Genomic DNA, 21,724 nt, shown 5'->3' with positions numbered 1-21,724 from the left:
TGGAAACGAGAATTTTTTCCTTGCCCTGCCTCATCTTCTAGACAGTAAGCTCCCTGAGAGTAGAGTCCAGGGCTTGTTCTTTGCATCTCCTCCACTACACCCTACGCAAGGTATATAGCAGACAGCTTCTCAGAACCTACTTATTAATGGCACAGAGCTGGCTGAATGGGGCCTCAGCTCTTCTCAGGTCAGTTCAGATATCTTACTCTGCTCTAGCCTCTCTGCTTTTCTTCTGGCATTTCCTAAGAGGGGAACAGACTCTTTGTGCTTGCCTGCATTTTGTTCTTCTCCCAATACAGCTAATTAGGGGTGGCTTACTGGAGGACTCAGTATAGACTCTAAATGCCAGATAACATTACTCACAATGGAAGATTAGCACATGGTCACAGATGAGAAAGGTCTTAGGTGACTTTCTACTTACACTTCAACAACCATAAAAAAAAGCCACACACAGGTGCATCCACAGTATTTAATTTGTTGTAATAATAGTTACAGATAAACAGGTTCACTCCATATACAATTACTGATGCTTTTTTATACAGTTCATATTTCAATACCATCAACACTATTTTATTTACACTGCATTTATATACATTGACATCTTTCTAAAGTCAGTGCATTGTCAATAAGTTTTATACAGTAATTTACAAAGTGAATGTAATTAATATTAATAGTTAATTTAATAAATTTTCTGCTAATTCATGAATTAATTTAATTAAAAAATAATTACAACCAATATAACAAACACAGATCAAATAACATTAGTAGATTGTGCTACCTGCTTAAATAAAACACTGGTAAGGAAATTACTGAAAAATCTTTTTACTTTTTCATGGAGCTTGTCCAAGTAGGAATAGACAAAATTTTCATGTACTGAAAGTTCTAAAACAAGAAAGTCTGCATTTTGTTTTATTTCACCAGCCTCTAAATCCTGCTGTTTACTTATATCACCTTATTAAAATAAAATTTCACCCTGAATTGGTAAGAATATCTTTTCCATGTGCAATGACACAATTTTTTCAATCCTTATTGGAAAAAAGATTGCAGGCAGATTAAGATGTTGCAAAATGCACAAAAAGGGAAACTGTATATTAACTAGCCTCAGAAATCAGAACACAAATGTTGATCACATCAATAATTATCCCCCAACTCTAAGGAAGGGTGATAGAATTTGGTAGTGTGGTGATTAATGACTCAACATATCAGGATTAAGTCAAACAATGGAAGGCTGAAAAAAAATAAAACATTTACTTCAAATATATTTAAAAACATTAACACTGGAAAAATGTTAAAATGCTGTCTCACATAAATAATGAATATGCCTTTCTTCCAGTCCTGAATAATTAGAGAAACAATGAAGACCAAGGGAGTCACAAAATGTTATGAAATCGTAAATATAAAATTAAAAAAGCCCTAAAAGTTGACAAATGCCAAAATGGGTACAGCAATTCTTTATAAATGAAATAATGCAAACCAACAGAAGATTTATTCTATTCCAAGTGTTGAATGATAAAAACATATTCACCAATTTCATGAGAACTATCTAGAAACTATCAATGTTTCGGTATTGTGTTATTTTTAAATTTCATAGTAGGGAACAAAAATACTCTCTAGTCACTTTAGAGCCATCAAATACGAGGCTTTTGAACATTAAGCTGTATGAATTATGTTTTGTTTTGTTTTTTAAAGTGCAAAATTAAAAAAAAAACATCAATCACAAAACACAACCTAGCTCTTGATGCAACTTTTCTTCCAGGAACCCTCTGTGCAATATGTGCATTTTGATAGACGGTGAAAATTCACAAACATTCCTCCAGCATCAGTCAAGAAATAGATGCATGTTGGTGTATCCCAAACCAAAGTGCCTCTGCCTGGACAACCATTTCTTAGATACCTCTCCCTACACACAGCTACCCAAAAGCCACCCAGCCACTGGCCGGAGGTTACACAAGTGAAAGGAAATCCTTTCTGGGGCAGATCATCACACGCTTCTGCTACCAATGATTTAGTTGTGTTCTAAATACAAAAACAAAACAAAAAAGCAAGATAGACATATAAATAGTGGCAAGATGGTGTAAAAAAAGTGTCCATACGAGACTTACATATACACCTTTTCATGATCTTGCTTTTCCATGTCTTGCCAATATAATGGAATAAAACTTCAGGAAAAAGGAGGTAGCAAATCATGTCGTCTCCAGACAACACTACAAGTTTTTTTGTTTTATTCTTATTCTAAGGAGACCTTTCATATTTTGTTAGGATAACCGGTGGACTCTACACTACAGACTAGCTCTTACTTGGTCCTAATTGGCTGGCATGTCAAACCACTTTGTTTACCAGACAAGGGCAGCCTTTGTCACTCCCCATCAGAGAACCTGTCAGAGCTTGTAGTGAGATATTCCCAAACAAAAACAATCTTATCATTATGTTAACAGCTATTTAATTAGGCTTTTCATTTTGTGCTTCAGGGTCACAGGATAAAATAACTACATTTAGCTTGCCCGCTTCAGTGATGCTTTTGACAAATGTCAGCTGCAAGGAGTTGTTTTCTGATTTCCCCTTGCCTGACAGGAAGAACCATGGGTTTACTGTAACACACAGTACTTTTTGTAATCGGACTCAAAGTCTTCATCCATGCTGCTTGTGTCTGCCATTTTTTTGCCATCGATCTTCGGCAGAAATTGTGCATAGTCTATCCCCTGCTGCTCATAGAAAAGAATGTAGGCAGAGTCAGTGTCAATTTCATCTGGGTGGAGTTCCTGAAAGGGAAATAGACACATTCAATAAAAACCCTGAAACCAAATCTGAAACCTGGATTCTCTAGGGAAGAAAGTGTGGTTTCTCTGAATCCACATAACACTTTAGCTAGGTTATCTGCTTTTAAAATGAGCATTTAATTTGTAAGAGGAAAATGCAATTATTCAGAAAACATTCTGACTACAGTTAAATGTAAAATGTGACATTTGAAGTAACTTCATCCCTGGCCCTCTCCTATCTATAGTAAAGGTAGCTATAGTATTAAAAGAAGCTATTTTTCAATTCAAAAGAATGCATCATTTTGAGTGTTTCCTGCCCTGTTTCTTTGTTGCCTTCCTACCAAACATCTGAGACAGTTACCTTGCAGCTGCTGTCATTGTAGCAGTACCACTTGTTGTTTGGGTTTTTGGCATAAGTGACATAATGGCCCCCACCCATAATTCCTGAATGGCACTGAAAGAAATAAAGAGAAAAGTGAAGGCATGTTAAAAGTCACTGTAGCTGAAACTAAAATTCCTCACGTTTAGGTCATGAAAAAATGGTCTAGAATCAGTAGGTATTAAACTACTTGGTCAACAGACTATTTCAGTAGGGGGAAGACTTTCTGGGGACCATCTATTATAACCACGTGACACCACTAATCCTCTCATCCCTCCATGCTCCCTGTAAATCTTGTGGAACTTTTACCTGGGTAAACAACTATCAATATGGTTAAATTTGGGGGGAGGGGGGAAGTTTATTTTTTACTTTATATTGTGGATTAAAATCTGTCTGGCAAAGTACACGAAGAACACACCAAAACACAAAACCCTACAATTCTGAGTGACTTGAATCTTGGATCTCTCTTTGAGACGTGCCAAACTAGGATGACCCAAAGACCCAACTTCACAGCCTACTTACTGAAATTGCGTATAAGTTGTAAATAGGTTTAACACAGATATCTTCTCTTTGGTCATCCATGCTGTCCTCTTCACTGTGGTTTTCCATGTGACCATTGCTGCAGCCATTATTACAGGCATCATGCTCATAAAGGAATCCGTTCGCCAAGGTGGCCTCGTGATCCTGAAGAGTGAATAGTTCAGGTTGACTGCCACCTAGCCCATGTCCCCTACTCATGGCATCTGCCAGCTCAAAAGTCTGGTCAGTGCCATTCTCTCTACCGGCATCCAAGTTCTCTTTGCTACTTGAGAGTTTGTTTTTGCTGCCAATTTGAGGCAGCCGGAGTCGCCCTTTGCTCCTTCCTAAAGTCCGTGGGCTGCTGTTTGGGCTGCTACTTTTGCTTGAAGGGCAACTGGTTCCACTTTTTCTTGCTAAAGATGGAGAACCTGTAAAAGAGGATAAATTTACAAGAATTAATTTATCTACTACAGCTAATTCAGGAGCCAGTTCAAATTCCTATTTATAGAGAGGATGATGAAAATACTCAGATTTACAGTTGTTTATTTGGTATGCTACAGAAGAAACAATTTCATTTCCTGTACCATCAGGTTTCTCCAAATTGAATTAGGTTTTTTTAAACCTAAGACATAATGGTCCAAAGGAGAGAGTATCCCGAAAATGTTCTACATAAGGATGGGAAAGTGAAATATTTACGTTTCAATTCAGTACAACAAAACACTTAATCTACACACTCCTCTCTCTTGCAATATATTAGATTAAACTGAAGGCACACATTAAAAGAAAAGCTTACTGTTTCCAGGACTCCCACCAAAGTTCACCTAGTGTCATGGTAAGGTGACTTATAGAGGTTGTGTTATCTCTGCTACAAATCTCCCTACCTTTTGTGTTACTGATGATGTTTCCACTGAGTGAGGATGGGCTCTTGCTGAGCATATCCCCCTCCCCAGTGGCCCATGTGTTCTGAGGATCCACTTTCTTCACTTCACTCTGTAGAATCCGGGGCTCAGAGAGGTCATCCCCTTGGGGTGTGAGCAGTTTTCGATGGCACAGAGCTGGATCTCTTGGCACAAGAAAAGCACTGGGGTCAAAACTTTCACGAGGAAATTTAACGATTTTCTGTGATTTTATCCATCGTCCATTCACAAACTGAAATCGTTTTAGGTGAATTATCTGGAGGAAAAATAGCAAAAAGCATCTGTATTTAAGGGCTGTGATCAAGGTACCTTTCTAAAAACAAAATTTTAAGAAAACAATTTGGAAATTTTGGAAATAACAATTGCTCTTTAAGTACAGCAAAACATCAAGTATAGTTTTCATGCAAGACTTTAATTTTCCTTAAAGAGCTTTAATATTCACACTTATAACATTGTACTTTCTATGGTGTGTTCACAAGTTATTTTCCACTTACCAATACAATGTGACTTTTTGTGCTATTTCAAAAACAACCTCAAGACTAAGAACTTTTAATATGTCACTACAAACCTTATCTAAGAATACTTTAGAAAATTTCAACTTCCTTGAATGTTAAGAACTGCCATGGCTATATTCTTTAAAGAATTGGAAGTTTGGTCACACAATACCTATACCCCATGGCTCAATTTTAAATGCTACTTGTAACATGAAAAACAATCACACATACACCTTTTCATGATCCTAGGTCACACACCAAGTGTTTGAAAACAAAATTCATAGGCCAGTGTCACAAAATTCTCTCTAAAGGCTGGTTTTTCCTGTGGAAGGAAAAAGCCCCAGTTGTAGCCTTGAAGTATATTTTTTTTCTTAGGGACAGGTTTCAAACTGTGAGTGCAAAAGACACTTTTGATAAGAGAAGAAAAAAACAAGAGATGTGAAGATATTCTTTTACTCCTCTGTAAAGGTCAAGGAACTCGGCTTCAAAAAATGTCAACTCTTTCTTTTGCAGAAATATTGCCTATATTATAAGTTTCTTAAGAGCAGAGGCTATGCTTTATTCAGCTTTACATTATCCACAATAACTTGCACAATACTTTTTACCTAAGAATGTTCAAACAGATATTTATTAAATGAATAAATGAATGAGTACTACTACAAGAAGTTTTCTTCCCAAGTTGAGTAAAAATGGTCACCTGACTCATTCATTGTTTATGTTTGCTCAAGCCAAGAACATACCAGAATTGGGGGGAGTCTCCAAAGATCCAGCTTTTTGGTGGCCAAGCAATGGGTTTTGCACTTGGAACAGTAATACATCTCATTCTCTCCCAACTCCTCTTCGTTAGTGAAGGCACACAGACAGTTGTCCAGGTTGATGGGCTCTGCTTGTGCTCTCCGGCTCTGCTCCACACTCTCATGCTCTTCCACAATCTAGATAGAAACAGGTCATTAAGAAGGTTGGACCAATCTGTTTGTGTGCAGGATGTCAGTGCTCACTTGTAATCATATTTACAAAGCTGACTGAACTCTGTGACCCAGGGGATCACTAGAGCTATATCCTAAGGATGTTATTATAAGAGAAAATAAAAACCTCTACCTGCACAAAAATATTCATTTAGATTTTATCTGTAATGATAGTGAAATCTGGAAATAGTCTAGATGTTCAACAGTAGGGAAATGGATGAATTGTGGTATATTATTGTAATGGAATATCACTGCACCAAAACTGACAAACAGAAATTAATTAAAAAACAAAAACAAAAATATGAAGCTTTATAAGAATGCAGAGTGGGACAGCTAGATGGTGCAGCAGAGAGAGTACCAGCACTGGAGTGAGGACAGCCTGTGTTCAAATCCAGCCTTAGACACTGTTGTGACCCTAGGCAAATCACTTAACCCCACTGCCTCCAAAAAGAAAAAAAAAGAATGTGGCGCAAACCCCACCCCAAAATCAGAACATACACATTAACCACAACTATATAAAAAGAAGACCTGAATTCAAATTCGGCCTCATTCACTTACTAGCTATGTGACCACTTAACCTTTCTCAGTCTCAGTATTCTCAGCTGTAAAACTGGAGATAATAATAGCACTTACCAAATCAAATGAGATAACATATATCAACAAATAAGATAACATATAAGTGTTTTGCAAGCCTTCAAGTGTTATATGAATTCTGTTATTATTATTAATACATGTTAAACTGAGCTAGACGTGGTGGTGTACACTTATAATACCTGCTATCAGACTGGTGGAATGCTTGAATTTGAGAGTTCTGAGATGCAGTAGGGTTAAATCTGATGAAGGAAGAAAGGAAGAAAAGGAGAGAGAGATGGAGGGAGGGAGAAAAGGAGGAAGGAAGAAGTGAGTTTCTATTTTACAAATTAAGCATAAGATGGCTCTCAATTCTGGAATGTGGAGCAGACAAATGTATGCTGTAGGTTCTTTAGAAGCCAGACGGAGAGCACATCATACAGATGTACAAAAACCAAACTCAGAATAATCAGGAAAGGGCATAGATAAAAACACAACAGGAAGATAATCTACCAAGGCATTAAGCCCCCCATAACAAAGCACTGTGCTTCACTTGCACATTTGTACCATGTATTACAGGGTTATTAAAACACTATGTGAAATGTTACTTGTACTTTCCTGTGGGATAAGAGATTGTGATAAAAGGAACAGCAAATTCACTGAGAAATCAGAGTTACACTTGCTGAGAACTCCTCCAGGCACATCAGTTCAAACCTAAGAAGTCTTGTTAACCCGCAAGTTGTGTTTGCTTGCTTACTCGTTTGTTTGTAAGGGAGAGAGAAAGGGCAGATACGTATTGATAGAGAAGGAAAAAACAAACATTTATGTATTCTTTCCCTATACCTGGGTTATCATTTGATGAACTGAGCATTACAAAATCAGGATGTACCCTGCTCTAAATTGAGAGATAGGTGATGCTCCAGAGCAAAAATACTAGTACTTCTACCAAGTAACATGAAGATTCTCTTGCCCAAGGGCTAAGCCCAAAGTCCTGTGGGCAATGACTACTTTTTTTTTTGAGAAAGGTCACACATACGTGACATATTATCTTTTTTTTTTTTTTTGGTGAGGTAATTGGGATTAAGTGACTTGACCAGAGTCACACAGCTAGTAAGTGGTATGTGTCTGAGGCTGGATTTGAACTCAAGTCCTCTTGATTCTAGGGCCAGTACTCTATCCACTGTGCCACCTAGCTGCCTCCATATTACCATTCTAACATATGGCTGCTCCTACCTATCTGTTTTCTTTTAGTCCACATCCCGCATTGCTTTGTTCACAAAGGCCCATATTTTCCTACTTTATGAAGTCTCTGATGAGAATTTTATGTAAATATGAAGCCCAAGCAGTCTTTGTTTACAAATTTACAAAATTTAGACAGTTTTGGATGGAACATGTTCTCCTGCTAAGACTCTTAATATTAAAGGGAACTTGAATCACAGGAAATGGTCCTCCCTGTGAAATGACTTATTGAAAGGGAGGATTTTGGAAGAGAAACAAAATTTGAAGAAAAATTTGGCTTGACTTTGGGTCTGGACTTTAACAGCTATTACTTCTTTTATGAACATCCAAGGCTTTCATTATCTTCCGAGCCATTCATCCACCAGAAAAGGCTACATGTTTCAAAAAAAATTACTGCCAACTAAAAATTCTTGGTTAATGTCTAAGGAAAGAATATATAGTGGAAATTCTTATATACTCTTTGCTGGTATAAGGGTATCTACTTCCTTCTTTAAAAAATAAGCATAAAAAAATGAGCATCAGATATAGTTTGCCTTCCCCCATCCCCAGATATATATCATTTATCAAGCCAATCCTTTATGGCTTATGCCAAATTCATGAAGAATGCTGATTTTTTTTTTCTTTTTACTGCTTATACTCTGTTCAGTATAAGCTATGTACCTAAATAGATAGAACATGCTGATCTGCATTGGTATAGGAAGTTTCCTCACCTGGGAATTCCCCATGTTAATGAAATCATAGATCCAGTCACTATCCTTATCCTATGCAGCTAGATGCAGATGGGGAAGGAAGAGGATTGGAAAAAACATGGATACATTTATCTGGAAGCTCTCTTACATGATAAACCATTTTGCGCACACTTCCTACCACTAGATCACCCATTGTCATGCAAATAGCCTAAACTGCTTGATAAGATATCACAGAATGTGGAAGGAATCTATGACACAAAAAAAGCTAAGAACACCTGCCTTATACTAAAGGTAGAGAATGAACCAACAGGTTTTATGATATCAGGTTAAGAAGAACCACAGATATCAGGGCTGGAAGGGCCTTTAGAGAAGTCAATTAGTTCAATCATCTCATTTTAGTGATGAGGAAACATTAAATAAAAAAAAGATTGGATTCTTTCCCCATGGTCATAGAATAAGTTAGCAATAGCTAACTCTTGCTAACTAACTAGTAAAACCTTCTGACATCTCATTCATCATTATTCCAGACATACCACCACATATCTTAGTCTACCATCCTGTGACACACTCCAAAGGAACAAGAGGGGATGTATAAAGTCAGGAATAACAATGGAGAATAATTATCTTTTTTTGCCTTTCTTTTAAAAGAATACTTAAAGTTCACCACCACCAAGAATAAATGATTATTTCCCTATACACATTAGAACATAAAGAGGATTATATATGAGAGACTGCAAGCCTCCATTTTACATGGCTTGCCTTTCTAAAATGTATGTGTATACACACACACACACACATTTAAATACATATAATTGCACATATAGACATACATTTCAAAATGTGTATATATATACATGCACATACATATAAAAAATAAATTACACATATAACTTTCAAAAGTGTCCTACTTGGATGCTCTCAGAAAAACCTAGAAAGACTTACATGACCTAATGCAAAGTGAAATAAGCAGAACCAGAAGAACATTGTATACAGTAACAGCAATATTGTATCGTGACCAACTATGAATGATTCAGCTATTCTCAGCAATACAATGATCTAAGACAATTCTGAAGGACTTATGATGAAAAATGCTATCCATCTCCAGAGAAAGAACTAATGCAGTCTTAATGCAGATTGAAGCATATTTTTTCTTTACTTTCTTTGTCCCCCCCTCCCCCGGGCGTTTTTTTTTGGGGGGGGTCTGTGTTTTCTTTCACAACATGACTAACATGGAAACATGTTTTGCATGACTGCATATGTACGACCTATATCAAATTGTTGGCTTTCCCAATGGGAGAGAAAGGGAGGGACGGAGGGAGAGAATTTGAAACTCAAAAGATTTTTCTTAAAAGAATGTTAAAATTGTTTTTACATGCAATTGGGGAAAAAATAAAATACTAAATAAAAAAAAAACTTTGTCTATGCTTTCTTCTGAATTTCTTTCTATTCTCTTCTGTGCAACATGTTACAAAGGCCTTCTTTTTGTTCCATCACTTGTTAACCTGCCCCCCCTCTCCAATTAAAAACAGGAAAAAAGCAACCTTTCAACAAATAGTTGAGTAAAACAACAAATAGTTAAATAAAACAACTCCACACAATGGCCATGTCCAAAAATGGATGTCTCTTTCTACATCCTTAGTCCATCACCTCTTTGTGAGTAAAATTTTTCATCATGTAACTTCTGGAGACATAGGTAGTCACTGCTTTGCTCAGAATTCTTATATTATTTTTCTTTACAATGTTGTTGTCAATATAAATTGTTTTGGACTTCCGCTTCCAGGAGCCGAGATGGCGGAGTAAAAAGGTAGTCGCTCTCACCCTCCCCTATCAACCTCTGAAAACTCAGAAAATATTACCCCAGAAAAAAACCCCCTAGAACAGCTGAACTAGAAGAAAGACAGGGAACAGCAGTGCAGCAGCCCAGCAAATGGGTCTCCTAGCGCCTCAGCAAAAATAAGGGAAGTAACACTACAAAGGGCTCCAGGTGGATAAGCACCCTGCAGCATTCATCTGAAAGGAGCTGAAGAAAGTAACCTAGAGTCTTCCTAAAGTCTCAGCCTTGCTGATTCCAACCCAACACCAGGCAAGCTGGCAGAATCCTACAGTCTTCAACTGTCAACCAGGAGAAGATCCTGAAGCCCAGGTGGTAGAGCAGGCAAACACCAACACCTGGACCTCCCAGTGCCTCAGTGAGGGCAGGGGAACCGGTGGAAACCAGCTCAGAAAACCACCAGGTGCCTCGGTACTCTTACTGCAAAGGAATCTCCCAGTGCATTAGCAGAAATGAGGGAGGCAGCATTATAAGGGGCCCCAGGCAGATAAACACCCTGAAGAGCCCATCTAAAAGGAGCTGAAGAAAGCTAAAGGAAAAGAAAAGCAGGCAACCTAGAATTGCCTGAAAGTCCCCAGCCTTGCTGATTCCAGCCCAACAAGAGGTAAGCTGCCAAAATCCTACAGCCTCCAATTGCCAACACAAGAGGCCCCAGCACACAAAGCCAGTGAACAAGACCTAGGCTCCCAACACAAGAAGCTTGGGTCAGTGCCCTCTGTTCCCCAGCAGGAGAGCTCAATCTCTTTAAAGGCCAGAGAATAAAGAAACCATGAGTAAAAAGAAACATACCATAGATTCATATTATGAGAAGAGTAAAGATCAAGACAGAAATTCTGAAGAGGACAACATTGTCAACAAACCCACATCTGTAACATCAAAAGGGAATATGAACTGGTCTGAAGCCCAAAAAGCCTTCTTAGAAAAGCTCAAGAAGGATTTTAAAAGTCTAATGAGAGAGGCAGAAGAGTCCTTAAAAAATACAATTGGCCACCTGAAGAAGGAAGTACAAAAACTAACAGAAGAAAACAATCTGTTAAAAACTAGAATTGGACAAATGGAAACTAATGACTCTATGAGAGAGCAAGAATCAGTCAAACAGAAACAAAAAAATAGATGAAAACATAAAATACCTCATCGGTAAAACAACCGACCTGGAAAATAGATCCAGGAGAGACAATTTAAAAATCACTGGACTTTCATGAAATCATAAAGGAAAACTGCCCAGAAGTCCTAGAACCAGAGGGTAAGGTAACCATAGAAAGAATACACTGCTCACCCAAAAAGAGATCCCAAATTGACGTCAAGGAATGCAATAGCAAAATTCCAAAATTACCAGATGAAAGAGAAGGTGCTGCAAGCAGCCAGAAAGAAACAATTTAAATACCATGGAACCACAGTCAGGATTACACAGGACCTTGCAGCTTCTACATTAAAAGACCGCAGGGCGTGGAACATGATATTCCATAAGGCAAAGGAGCTTGGATTGCAGCAAAGGATCAACTACCCTGCAAAAATGAGCATGATTTTTCAAGGGAAGAGATGGATATTCAACAAAATAGGGGACTTCCAAACCTTCCTGATAAAAAGACCAGAGCTCAACAAAAAATTTGATCTTCAAGTACAAGATTCAAGAAAGACATAAAAAGGTAAATGGGACAGAAAGATACAAAATGTTGTTAATAAGGGTAGACTGTTTACATCCCTACAAGGGAAGATGACACTTGCAACTCTTGAGAACTGTATTGTTATTACACCATGTTAAAGGAGTATACATAAAGGGGATGGATATTAGTTGACTTTGATGTAATGATAAAAAAAATCTAATCAAGTGGGTTAAATGGATCCAAGTAAGTGGATTAGTCTGATCTTAGAAAATGTACTGAGAAAGGAGGAGGCAGACAAGGGTAAATTACATTACAGGAAAAGACAGAAAATCCTATTACAGCAGAGGGAAAAAGGGAGGGGGTGAGCATTGTTTGAACCTTACTCTCATCAGATTTGGCTCAAGAAGGGAATAACATAATCAGTTAGGTATAGAAATCTAACTTGCCCTATAGGCAGTAGGAGGGAAAAGGGGAAAGAAAAGGGAGGGGGATGGAAGGGAGGGAAGAAGCAGTGGGGGCAAAGGGGAAGAAGGGGAAGGGGATAATAGAAGGGAGGAGAGACTGAAGGAGGCAGTGGTCAAAAGCAAAACACTAGTGAGGGGGGGAAAGGAGAAAGGAGAAAGAAAAGCATAAACGGGGGAAAAAGGATGGAGAAAAAGACACAGATAGTAATCATAACTGTGAAAGTTGAATCACTATCTTTTTTTTTCTCTTCTGTTGAGTTTTGTTTCCTCTTTCTGATGGTTCCTCCTATTGGTTTTAATTTTTACTTACAACTTCACTAATGTGAAAATATGTTTAATAGGAATGTAAATGTATAGCCTATATCAGATTGTGCACCATCTTGGGGAGGGTGGTGGGGAGGAAGGGGGAGAAAAATTTTAAACTCAAAAGCATATGGAAGTGATTGTTGATAAATCAAAATAAATAAAATACAAATTAAAAAAATATATAAATTGTTTTGGTTCTGCTCCTTCACCCTATACCAGTTCATACTGGCCTGGATTCTCTACAACCACCTCTTTTCTTATTTCTTAAGGGGCAAAAATATTCTATTATATTCATATATCACAGTTTGTTCAGCCATTCCTCAATTGATGGGTACCATGTTCATTTCTTTTTTCCTTTTAATCCTTCCCCCAAGAGCCAGCTAGTTGGCCCAGTAGATAGAGCTCTGGCCTTGAGGTCAGGAGGACCTGAGTTCAAATCTGGTCTCAGACACTTGACACTTCCTAGCTGTGTGACCTTGGGCAAGTCACTTAACCCTGACTGCCTCACCAAAAAGCAAAAACAAAAACAAAAAACCAGCACTATAATACTTTCTCCGCCCTCTATTCTCCCAAGGGGAAGTTTGTTTTGCTTAGGACCATTTCCTTCATATTATCCTGCCAATTAACACTATGGTTCACCTCCCCATCCCCCCCTTTACTTTCCTGTTGAGTTTGATCTATTTCTATATCAAACTTTATATGTGTATGTGTTTTCAATCAGTTGTCTAAACCATTTGTTTAACAAGAGTGAAGGAGTTCATCTGATGCCTGCTCCCTTTACCCTTCTGCTATATTTATATATGTGTCTTCTCATGAAGCACCATTATGAGAAATAGCAAATTGTATCCCCCCTTCCCCCCTTTATACTATATTTCACCGTATAATCGTTGCAGATTTTATGCCAAATCTTCTGCAAAAGAGTGGGGCGCAACCATTACGTGAAACTTTTAAAAAAGTGTGTTTCAGTTACCCGTCTTTCGTGCGTCAACTTTTCACTCACTGAAAACTCTTTCCACAGCTGTTTCCATACTATTCAGTGAACATAATCACTTTCAATTTGAAGCCGTAAAATAGTTTTTATATTTACCCATAATTAGAAAGAAATGCTTCGCACATTAATGTATTGCTAGCAGATGAACTATACGGTTTAGCTAGCGTGGGAAGATGCGAGTCTTACTATATCACGTGACTTACTCATAGCAGCTTCGCCTGCCTGCTCCCCCTGTGCCGATGGCTCTTCACTAGGCTGAGTGACAATGCCATTAGTACTGCAGTGCTCTAAACAAATCATGTATAGGAAACATACTGATAATGTATGTATGCTGAGAATTCTAGGCTCAAAGCTCGCAATGTGCAAGAGATAAATAAGTATCCATACACTACTGGCATACATTGCTGCTCTGTTTACTTTTTAAGTGGAGTGAGGAACAGAATTACACTGTGCAACGAGATTACACAATAAAAGGTTATAACCAATTTTTGGACTGGAAAAAAAACCCACCACAGTGTGATGATTATGCAGTGAAATACAGTATTTGCATATTCCTTTTATCACTACCCCCCCACACACCTTTTCCATTCTTAAAATCCTCAAATCCAAACAGATATACCTTCTTTTAACTCTCTTAGTACCCTTTGAAGACATAAAAGTTCGGGAGAGAAATTTGCTTCTTCTACCTCATTACAATGTTAGCACTACATCACACAGCTACTTCCAATTGCTCAAATGAATTTACCTTTTGAGATTTCTCTTGAATTCTTTTGTTTGCATAAAACAGAAGGAGATAGCAGAGTGGATCAAAAACCAGATTCCTACAATATGTGGTTTATAAGAAACACACTTGAAGCAGAGACATATACATTGAGTAAAGATAAGGGGCTGGAGCAGAATCTATTATGCATCAGCTGAAGTAAAAAAAAAGCAAGGGTAGCAATCATGATCTTAGACAAAGCAAAAGCAAAAACAAACCTAATTAAAAGAGATAAGCAAGAAAATGACATGTTGCTAAAAGGTACCATAGACAATGAAGTAATATCAATACTAAACATATATGTACCAAATGGTGTAACATCTAAATTCTTAAAGGTTCTAAGCCTCTATCTTTTTTTGCCTTTTGAAATGCTATGTTTCAAGCCCTCCCCTCATTTTTAGGAGAAGTGCCAGGGCTTATATGAGCCTGATTGTATAGCCAGATCCTGATTAGTATGAACAATTAACCCTTTGAAGTGTCTGAATTATCTGAATTCACACTATTTGAAATCATAATTATATGTAAAATATGGTAATTGTTTCCAGGTCAAAGAACTGGAAACAATCAATGTTTGTAGCTTCTTGAAGTGCAAGGATTTTGAGAATAATAAATAAGCATTGGTTTTCATGAAAATATACTTTAACATTACTCTCCAATAAAAGTGTTAGGCAATTCTTAAATACTAAATCCAGGTTGAGTTTTTTTCTTTCTTGGTAATGTATGTTCTAGAAGGAATCCTTTACCAGAGTGAGCCTGTTGTAACCACATTAAAAATATGTTAATCAATATATTCATCTTTTTTTCTATTGTTTTCTTTAAAACATTAAGATATTTAGCTGCTGTGACCTCATCTCTACTTGCTGTCTCTATGATAATTTTAATATTATGCAACTGAATTTGATTTTTAAAGTGATCAAACCTACAAATTCTTACAGTAAAAGTTTCTTTTTTATTCACTTCATTTCCATTGTCTTTTACTGCCTCAAATAAACTTGAATCACTGTGTGAATGGGTGCTCTAGGAGCACATGTTTTTGGTTGCAATCCTCAATCCATACAGCTAAAAGACACTCCATTTCTATCACTGTAACACTTTTATTTCTGATAGTTGTTTGCAAACCACAAAAAGCTGATGCAACTTTGTCTTTGCCTCTTATTTCACCTGCATGCTTTATAGTATTTCATACTATAGATCCAGGCATTCCAACATCTTATCATCTACACTATGACTACTTTCATGCCATCCAATTATAACAAATTTTTGTTCCAATGTAATTAAAAGCCTCTTCTTTGTTATTCTCACAGTGTTTCCTTCTGAAGTATTCCTTTTGGGGGGGGGGTGCAGTTTGGCTAGGCAATGGGTTAAGTGACTTGCCCAGGGTCACACAGCTAGTAAGTGTTATGTGTCTGAGGCCAGATTTGAACTCAGGTCCTCCTGACTTCAATGTCAGTGCTCTATCCACTGTGCCATCTGGCTGCCCCAAGTATTCTTCCTTTTGTCCATTCTGTTAAGGGTTCATCAAAAAAAAAAAGTTACAACTACTGCTGGTAACATGGTATGTCATAGCACATCACATCCACACATGACTAGGCAAATGTGGACTGATGAGATAGCAGCGTATTAAAACCCTTAACTAGCTCACAATGTATCACATTATTTGAAGTTCTGGCTTGAAATAAATGCGATCTATTATCATTTTATAATTTGCATGGAACAATTTCGCATCAATAGAACCTGGATTAATCATGATAACTTAGTTGTAAAGCTCCTTGGTACCAGAAATTCTTTTTGGATACTTGTGGCACTTTTTTCTTTCACATGAATACTATGGATTTTGGATATGACATTCTTGGGACTTTTCCTTTTGGACTTTCTTTCAGGAAGTGATGGATGGATTCCTTCTGTTGTCATTTTGCCCTTTGGTTCTAATAGATCTGAGTAGTTTCCATTTATGATTTCTTGAAAGATTAGTATCTAGGCTATATCTTTAAAATGATCATTTTCAGGGTGTCCAAGGATATCGATTAACTAAAATTTATTTTTTCTTTCTCATACCCTCCTCCCAACAAAAGAAAAGAAAAACAAAACCTTTAAAACAAATAAGAGTTATGCAAGAGTCCAATGAGTCTTAAATTCTTTCTCGACTTTTTATAAAGTCTTTATTCTCCTTTTATAAGGGTCAATTGTTTTTTATTTCAGATATCTTTAATTTTCTTTTATTTTTCAATATTTTAATTTGTTCTAATATTTATTATTACTTTATAGTCACTGATTTATTTGTTCTCTTCTAATTCTCAAGGAGTCCATTATCTGGATGAGGTTTACCAGTTTCTAAGACATACATTTGTCTTCTAATTCTATTCGAGTTTTTTTCATTGTTTCTTTTTAAAATCTCTTGCTTCGTTTGTTCTAGGTATTCACGTAGTTCTTGTTGAAAATCCATATTCCTCCCTTAAATCCTTGGCTTGCTATTGTTACGGCAGCATCATCTCCTTTTGTTTGAGATTTTTTTTTTTTGGCAAGGCAATGGGGTTAAGTGACTTGCCCAGGGTCACACAGCTAGTGAGTGCCATGTGTCTGAGGCCACATTTGAACTCAGGTCCTCCTGACTCCAGGGCTGGTGCTCTATCCACTGTGCCATCTAGCTGCCCCCATTTGTTTAGATTTTGAAGCACTTCTGGAGCTACAACAATTCTTTATAGCAGTCTCTGCAGCCTTAGTTCCTGAGCTGGGGTACTGTCCAAGGGCCAGGCTTTTAGGTGGAGTGGTCAGCCCATTATCACTAGGTTTCCCATTCTGATCTCTGTGACTCCTAGGGTTAGGGTCCATCCAGATTTGAGGTTCAGCATACATCAGGGCCCTCTGGCATTTCAGGTCAGTGGGCTAGGGATCACAGAGTGCAGGACCACCCTTGTTTGAGCACAGCTGCTCCTGGTGGTTTCAAAGTTTCTTGCCATGGGTTTCAAACTACTCTGAGGCTTTCCCTGAGGAGCCTCTACCCCTGTTACCTCAGACAAGACTTGTCTCAAAGGCTACTAGTGTTTCTGGACCATTTCTGGTCCTGCGTAGAGGCTTGTATTCCTAAGTGTGTGGGGGGCTGGGGGCGGGAGTTGTGGGCTTCTGGCTGATTTTTTGTACAGTTCTTGGGAAGAAGAACTTACTGTAGTTTTTCATTATATTTCTTTTTTTTACCCATTATATTTCCTGACCAATCTGGTGCAAATTTTGACTGGAGTAGGAATAGAGGAGCTGATCTGCTTGCCAGAAATCTGATTATTACTTTAATTTTGTGTATCAGTATCTCTTCAGTAAGAGTGGAGAGGTTTGATTTCTGTCATTGCTGACAACCTAAATTTCCTGGAGGTTGCAGAGCCAAGAAACTGCACCACCATCGGAGGCAGATGAACACTACCTGTCCAAATATCTATACTTCTTTCAGCTAGCTCCCTAGGTTTTCACCAATTTAAGAACAATAGCCAATAAAAACCTTTCCCAATTCTCAGTAATTTAAGATGGACTTCAACAAAACATGATTAATTACCTTCGATGAAAGCTGAATATCAACTTACTAACCAAACTTATGGAACTAACTTGGAGAAATAGTTAATGAAAGCAATTTGAAAACATGGAACACTGATATAATCAATTTTTAATAGCTAAGACAAGGACCAATAGAGTTGGGATCCAAAAGATCTCAACAGGCTATTGCATTAGGCTAAATCTAATGAGATGACATTCATAAGGGATAAATATAAAGTCTTACACTTGACTCCAAAAAATCATCTTCATAAGTATAAGATTAGACTGCTTATCAGATGAGGAGTTCAGAGAGAAATATAAGAAGAGGGAGGTACAGAGTTTTGAAAGGATCTGGAAGTTTTAGTGGACTTCCAATTCAATAAGTCAGCTGTGTGACGTGGCAGCCAAAAGAGCTAATAACATACAGGGCTATAAGAATAAAAGCATAGCTTCGAGGTGATAGTGCCACTGCGCTCTGCCCTGGTCAGACCACATATGGAGTACCGCTCACTTCTGGCTACAATGGTTACTTTGTTAAGTCAGAAATTGTCTAGAGGTAGGTAACCAGCATGGTGGAAGGTCTTAAGTCCAAGTTACAAGATCAGCTGCAGGAATTAGCCATTACAGAAGACTGTACTACACTGTAAAATCTGGGGCAGCTAGGTGGCACAGCGAATAGAGCTCTGACCTTGGAGTCAGGATGACTTCAGTTCAAATCCAGCCTCAGACACTTAACAGTTACCAGCTGTGTGACCGTGGCCAAGTCACTTAAGCCCAATTGCTTCACCAAAAAACAAAACAAAACAAAACAAAAAATACACTGTAAAATCAAAGATGGCAACTATAAGCTTGAGTACAACTGAGCTAGGTGGTTTTTGGTTATCAAAAACTGCAGCCTCACACTGGCCCTTAATCAACTGGCAAAAGGCATTTGCAACCCAAAGTTTTGATTCTGGAATTTCTTTTTAGTATTATTGATAATTTTTAATAGCCAAGTATAAGTATTAAAGCAGTATAGCAGATGACAGAAAACCTCAGACAACACAAAGCCTGAGTACTATTCAGAGAATCGCTGACTCTCTTTCTTGTACTAAGATATGCCCACAACAGAATGGCACAATGTAGTCAGGCCAGAGATATAATTTCAAAGCTAATAAAAATGCTTTTCAGAATTAGGATCTTATAAGGTACTGAGAAGGCTCTGTCTTTTGTTCTTACCCGTTCCTGTGATGTTTGGTAGCGAAGGTGAAGAGCTGTTGGGTCCCAATCCACAGCAATATAAGCATTTCCAATGAAAGCTCTGTCTTCAGCACAATCAATTTTACAGCCTCGGCAAAATCTAAAGATAAAAATTTGGTGAAGAAAGCGAAATTGTGAAGGAACTTAGTTTTTAGGTTATAAAGGCTCATCTTCTGCCTCTACACTTTCTTCACTTGTAATTTCTTAACACACTTAACAGACTACTGACAACTGCAAGATCATTTAACATTGGATTACCAAAATATGTAGCAATCATCTGGTAAGCCAAATAAAAATATGGAATCTAAGCAAATGAGAGGACAGCTGAACTGGAAGATCTGAAGCAGAACAACCCTGAAGCAAACTTTACATTCTGCTGCTTAATTTTCTGAAACAGAAGGATTTACTTAGTACTAGCAATACTATTTTATAAATATGGAAACAGACATGTCAAACAGTGTACCTAACATTGTTAAAAACAGAGTCAGGGGCTAAACTAGGGCCTCTGCTTCCTAGCATATACTTAGTTTACTAAATCTGTATTTATATAACAAGGTGATACCTACGTAACAAGGTGATTTTCTTGTCTATCAGTTTAATTTTTAGAATTTCTTTGGACTAGTAACATTAAAACAATCCCTCTACATCCTACCAAATGTAGGATGTAAAAGTAGTCTCTTGAATAGGTCTAGGTAGTAACGCTGTTTTGCTAAACTAACATGAGCTTGAGAATAAAAAGTGAAGTGGGCCAAACAATGATCTCACAATATTAATTTGTCACAAAAGCAATCTGTCCCTGTGTAAGATGTCAGTACAGATTGCAAGGATGCGCTGATGAGCGGTCCTTAAGTTTAATTCAAGCTTCTCATTGCTTACTATTAACCTCTGAAACCTTGAAGCCTATTAAAAACTTATTATCTGAAGCGGTCACTCTATATATTCTTTCACTGGGTAGCAAGAGGGACAATTTACCTGTACCATGGACACCAAGCACAGGAGTTTCCATCCTTCTGCACAACTCTTAGTGTGAACGGATACTGATATCCCATGCTGTCATCACTAAAACAGAACACACAAACACACACAACATGAGAACTGTTCTGGTTTTCTGCCCAACTCTTCCCTATCTTCCCATGGACTAACACTTAGAGGAGATATTTGTCAGAAAAAGCAAGACAGCTCCTTTAGCCCTATTAAAATAGTAGGGCATGGCATTCAAGTTCATGGCTCAATGAAGCTCACTCCAAACCAACGATTACTTAATGGCTTAGAAACTGTAGTACAGTTTTAGTAACACATGACAGTGAGACTGTAATGTTTGTTTTATAAGTTAGCTTAGCAGACCAACCACATTAGGCTGTAACCATTTACGTGCAAGGCAGTCTACACAAATATTATGTACTGAATCAATCACTCAGTTCTACAGCAATCAATCTATCAAGACAGATTAAATTCACATTAAAGCAAAGTTGATAAAACCTTTCATGACAAGGGCAGTAAAACACTACAGAATGCTGGAAATAAAGTTATTTTTGAAGGTGCTTGTTAACTCTTCACACTCAGAAGCCCTTCTGTTATAAATGGCAAGAGAAGTTTTGACTCATTGCTAGTATGTGCATTCCTCTTAACTTTCTGTAGGCTTATGTTGAATTAATATTAGGATGCAGTTAAGTCTAGTGTAATTTTGGAGTAAGCAAGGACACTGGCATGTTGAAGCTGATTTGTCCTTTGCCTACTTTTACTGATATCCAAACAAAGCAATCCCTTTTCTGGTGATGAGGATGTGGTCCTGTTAAAGCTGGACAACTCAAGCACTAGGCCTAATATACTTTATAGCTCCATAATCAAATTTGCTGAAGTGTACCTGCTGTGTAATGACAAAATGATATATGGCAATCTGACCAAAACATGAAGAAAACAGACAATACTGAGGATAAGCAGAGCTGAATTCTGGTCCTCGTTCCGGCTCTACTCATTATGTGACCATGGGCAAATCACAATACCTCCACAGGCCTTAGGTTGCTCATTAGAATGCCGGGGGGGTCAGACAATTTCATCTCTAAGATCATTCCAGCTCTTACATTTTATGAGTTTGAGGGTACCCTTCTTCTAAAGAAAAAAAGCAGGGAGGCGGAATCAAGACAGCAGAGTAAAAGCAGGGACTCGTTTGAGCTCTCCCCGAAACCCCTCCAAATACTTGTAAAAAAATGACTCTAAACAAATTCTTGAATAGCAGAGCCCACAAAAACACAAGAGTGAAACAAATTTCCAGCCCATGACAACCTGGATGGTCAACGGGAAAGGTCTGTTGTGCCAGGCTGGGAGAGGAGCTCAGTTCAGTGTGGGCAGTATAGGCAAAGACCTGACCTCAGTGAACCTGGAGCAGGTCTCAGGAGACTGAATCAAGGGGAGCCGTGGCAGTTTCCAGACTTCTCAACCCACAAATGCCAAAGACAACTTAGAAGGTCAGTGGGAAAAGTCT

The 21,724-nt window shown here is 37.9% G+C and overlaps 1 protein-coding gene across 1 annotated transcript in view; it reads right to left on the bottom strand.

The window, feature by feature from the left end:
* Nucleotides 1–455: 455 nt before the first annotated feature.
* Nucleotides 456–21,724, bottom strand: part of USP32 (ubiquitin specific peptidase 32) — a 263,795-nt gene continuing 242,526 nt past the window's right edge. The window contains 7 exon segments of the mRNA XM_020991809.2: nt 456–2,759; nt 3,118–3,210; nt 3,658–4,082; nt 4,536–4,827; nt 5,806–5,997; nt 19,222–19,342; nt 20,215–20,301. Of these exon segments, the coding sequence (XP_020847468.1) occupies nt 2,586–2,759; nt 3,118–3,210; nt 3,658–4,082; nt 4,536–4,827; nt 5,806–5,997; nt 19,222–19,342; nt 20,215–20,301 (1,384 nt within the window). The 3' untranslated portion in view covers nt 456–2,585.

Source organism: Phascolarctos cinereus, unplaced genomic scaffold (assembly GCF_003287225.1).
Source record: "Phascolarctos cinereus isolate Bilbo 61053 unplaced genomic scaffold, phaCin_HiC Scaffold_5;HRSCAF=322, whole genome shotgun sequence".
Lineage (NCBI taxonomy): Eukaryota > Metazoa > Chordata > Mammalia > Diprotodontia > Phascolarctidae > Phascolarctos > Phascolarctos cinereus.
The sequence above is the reverse complement of the archived record's forward strand: the minus strand, read 5'-3'. Positions and strand labels throughout refer to the sequence as shown.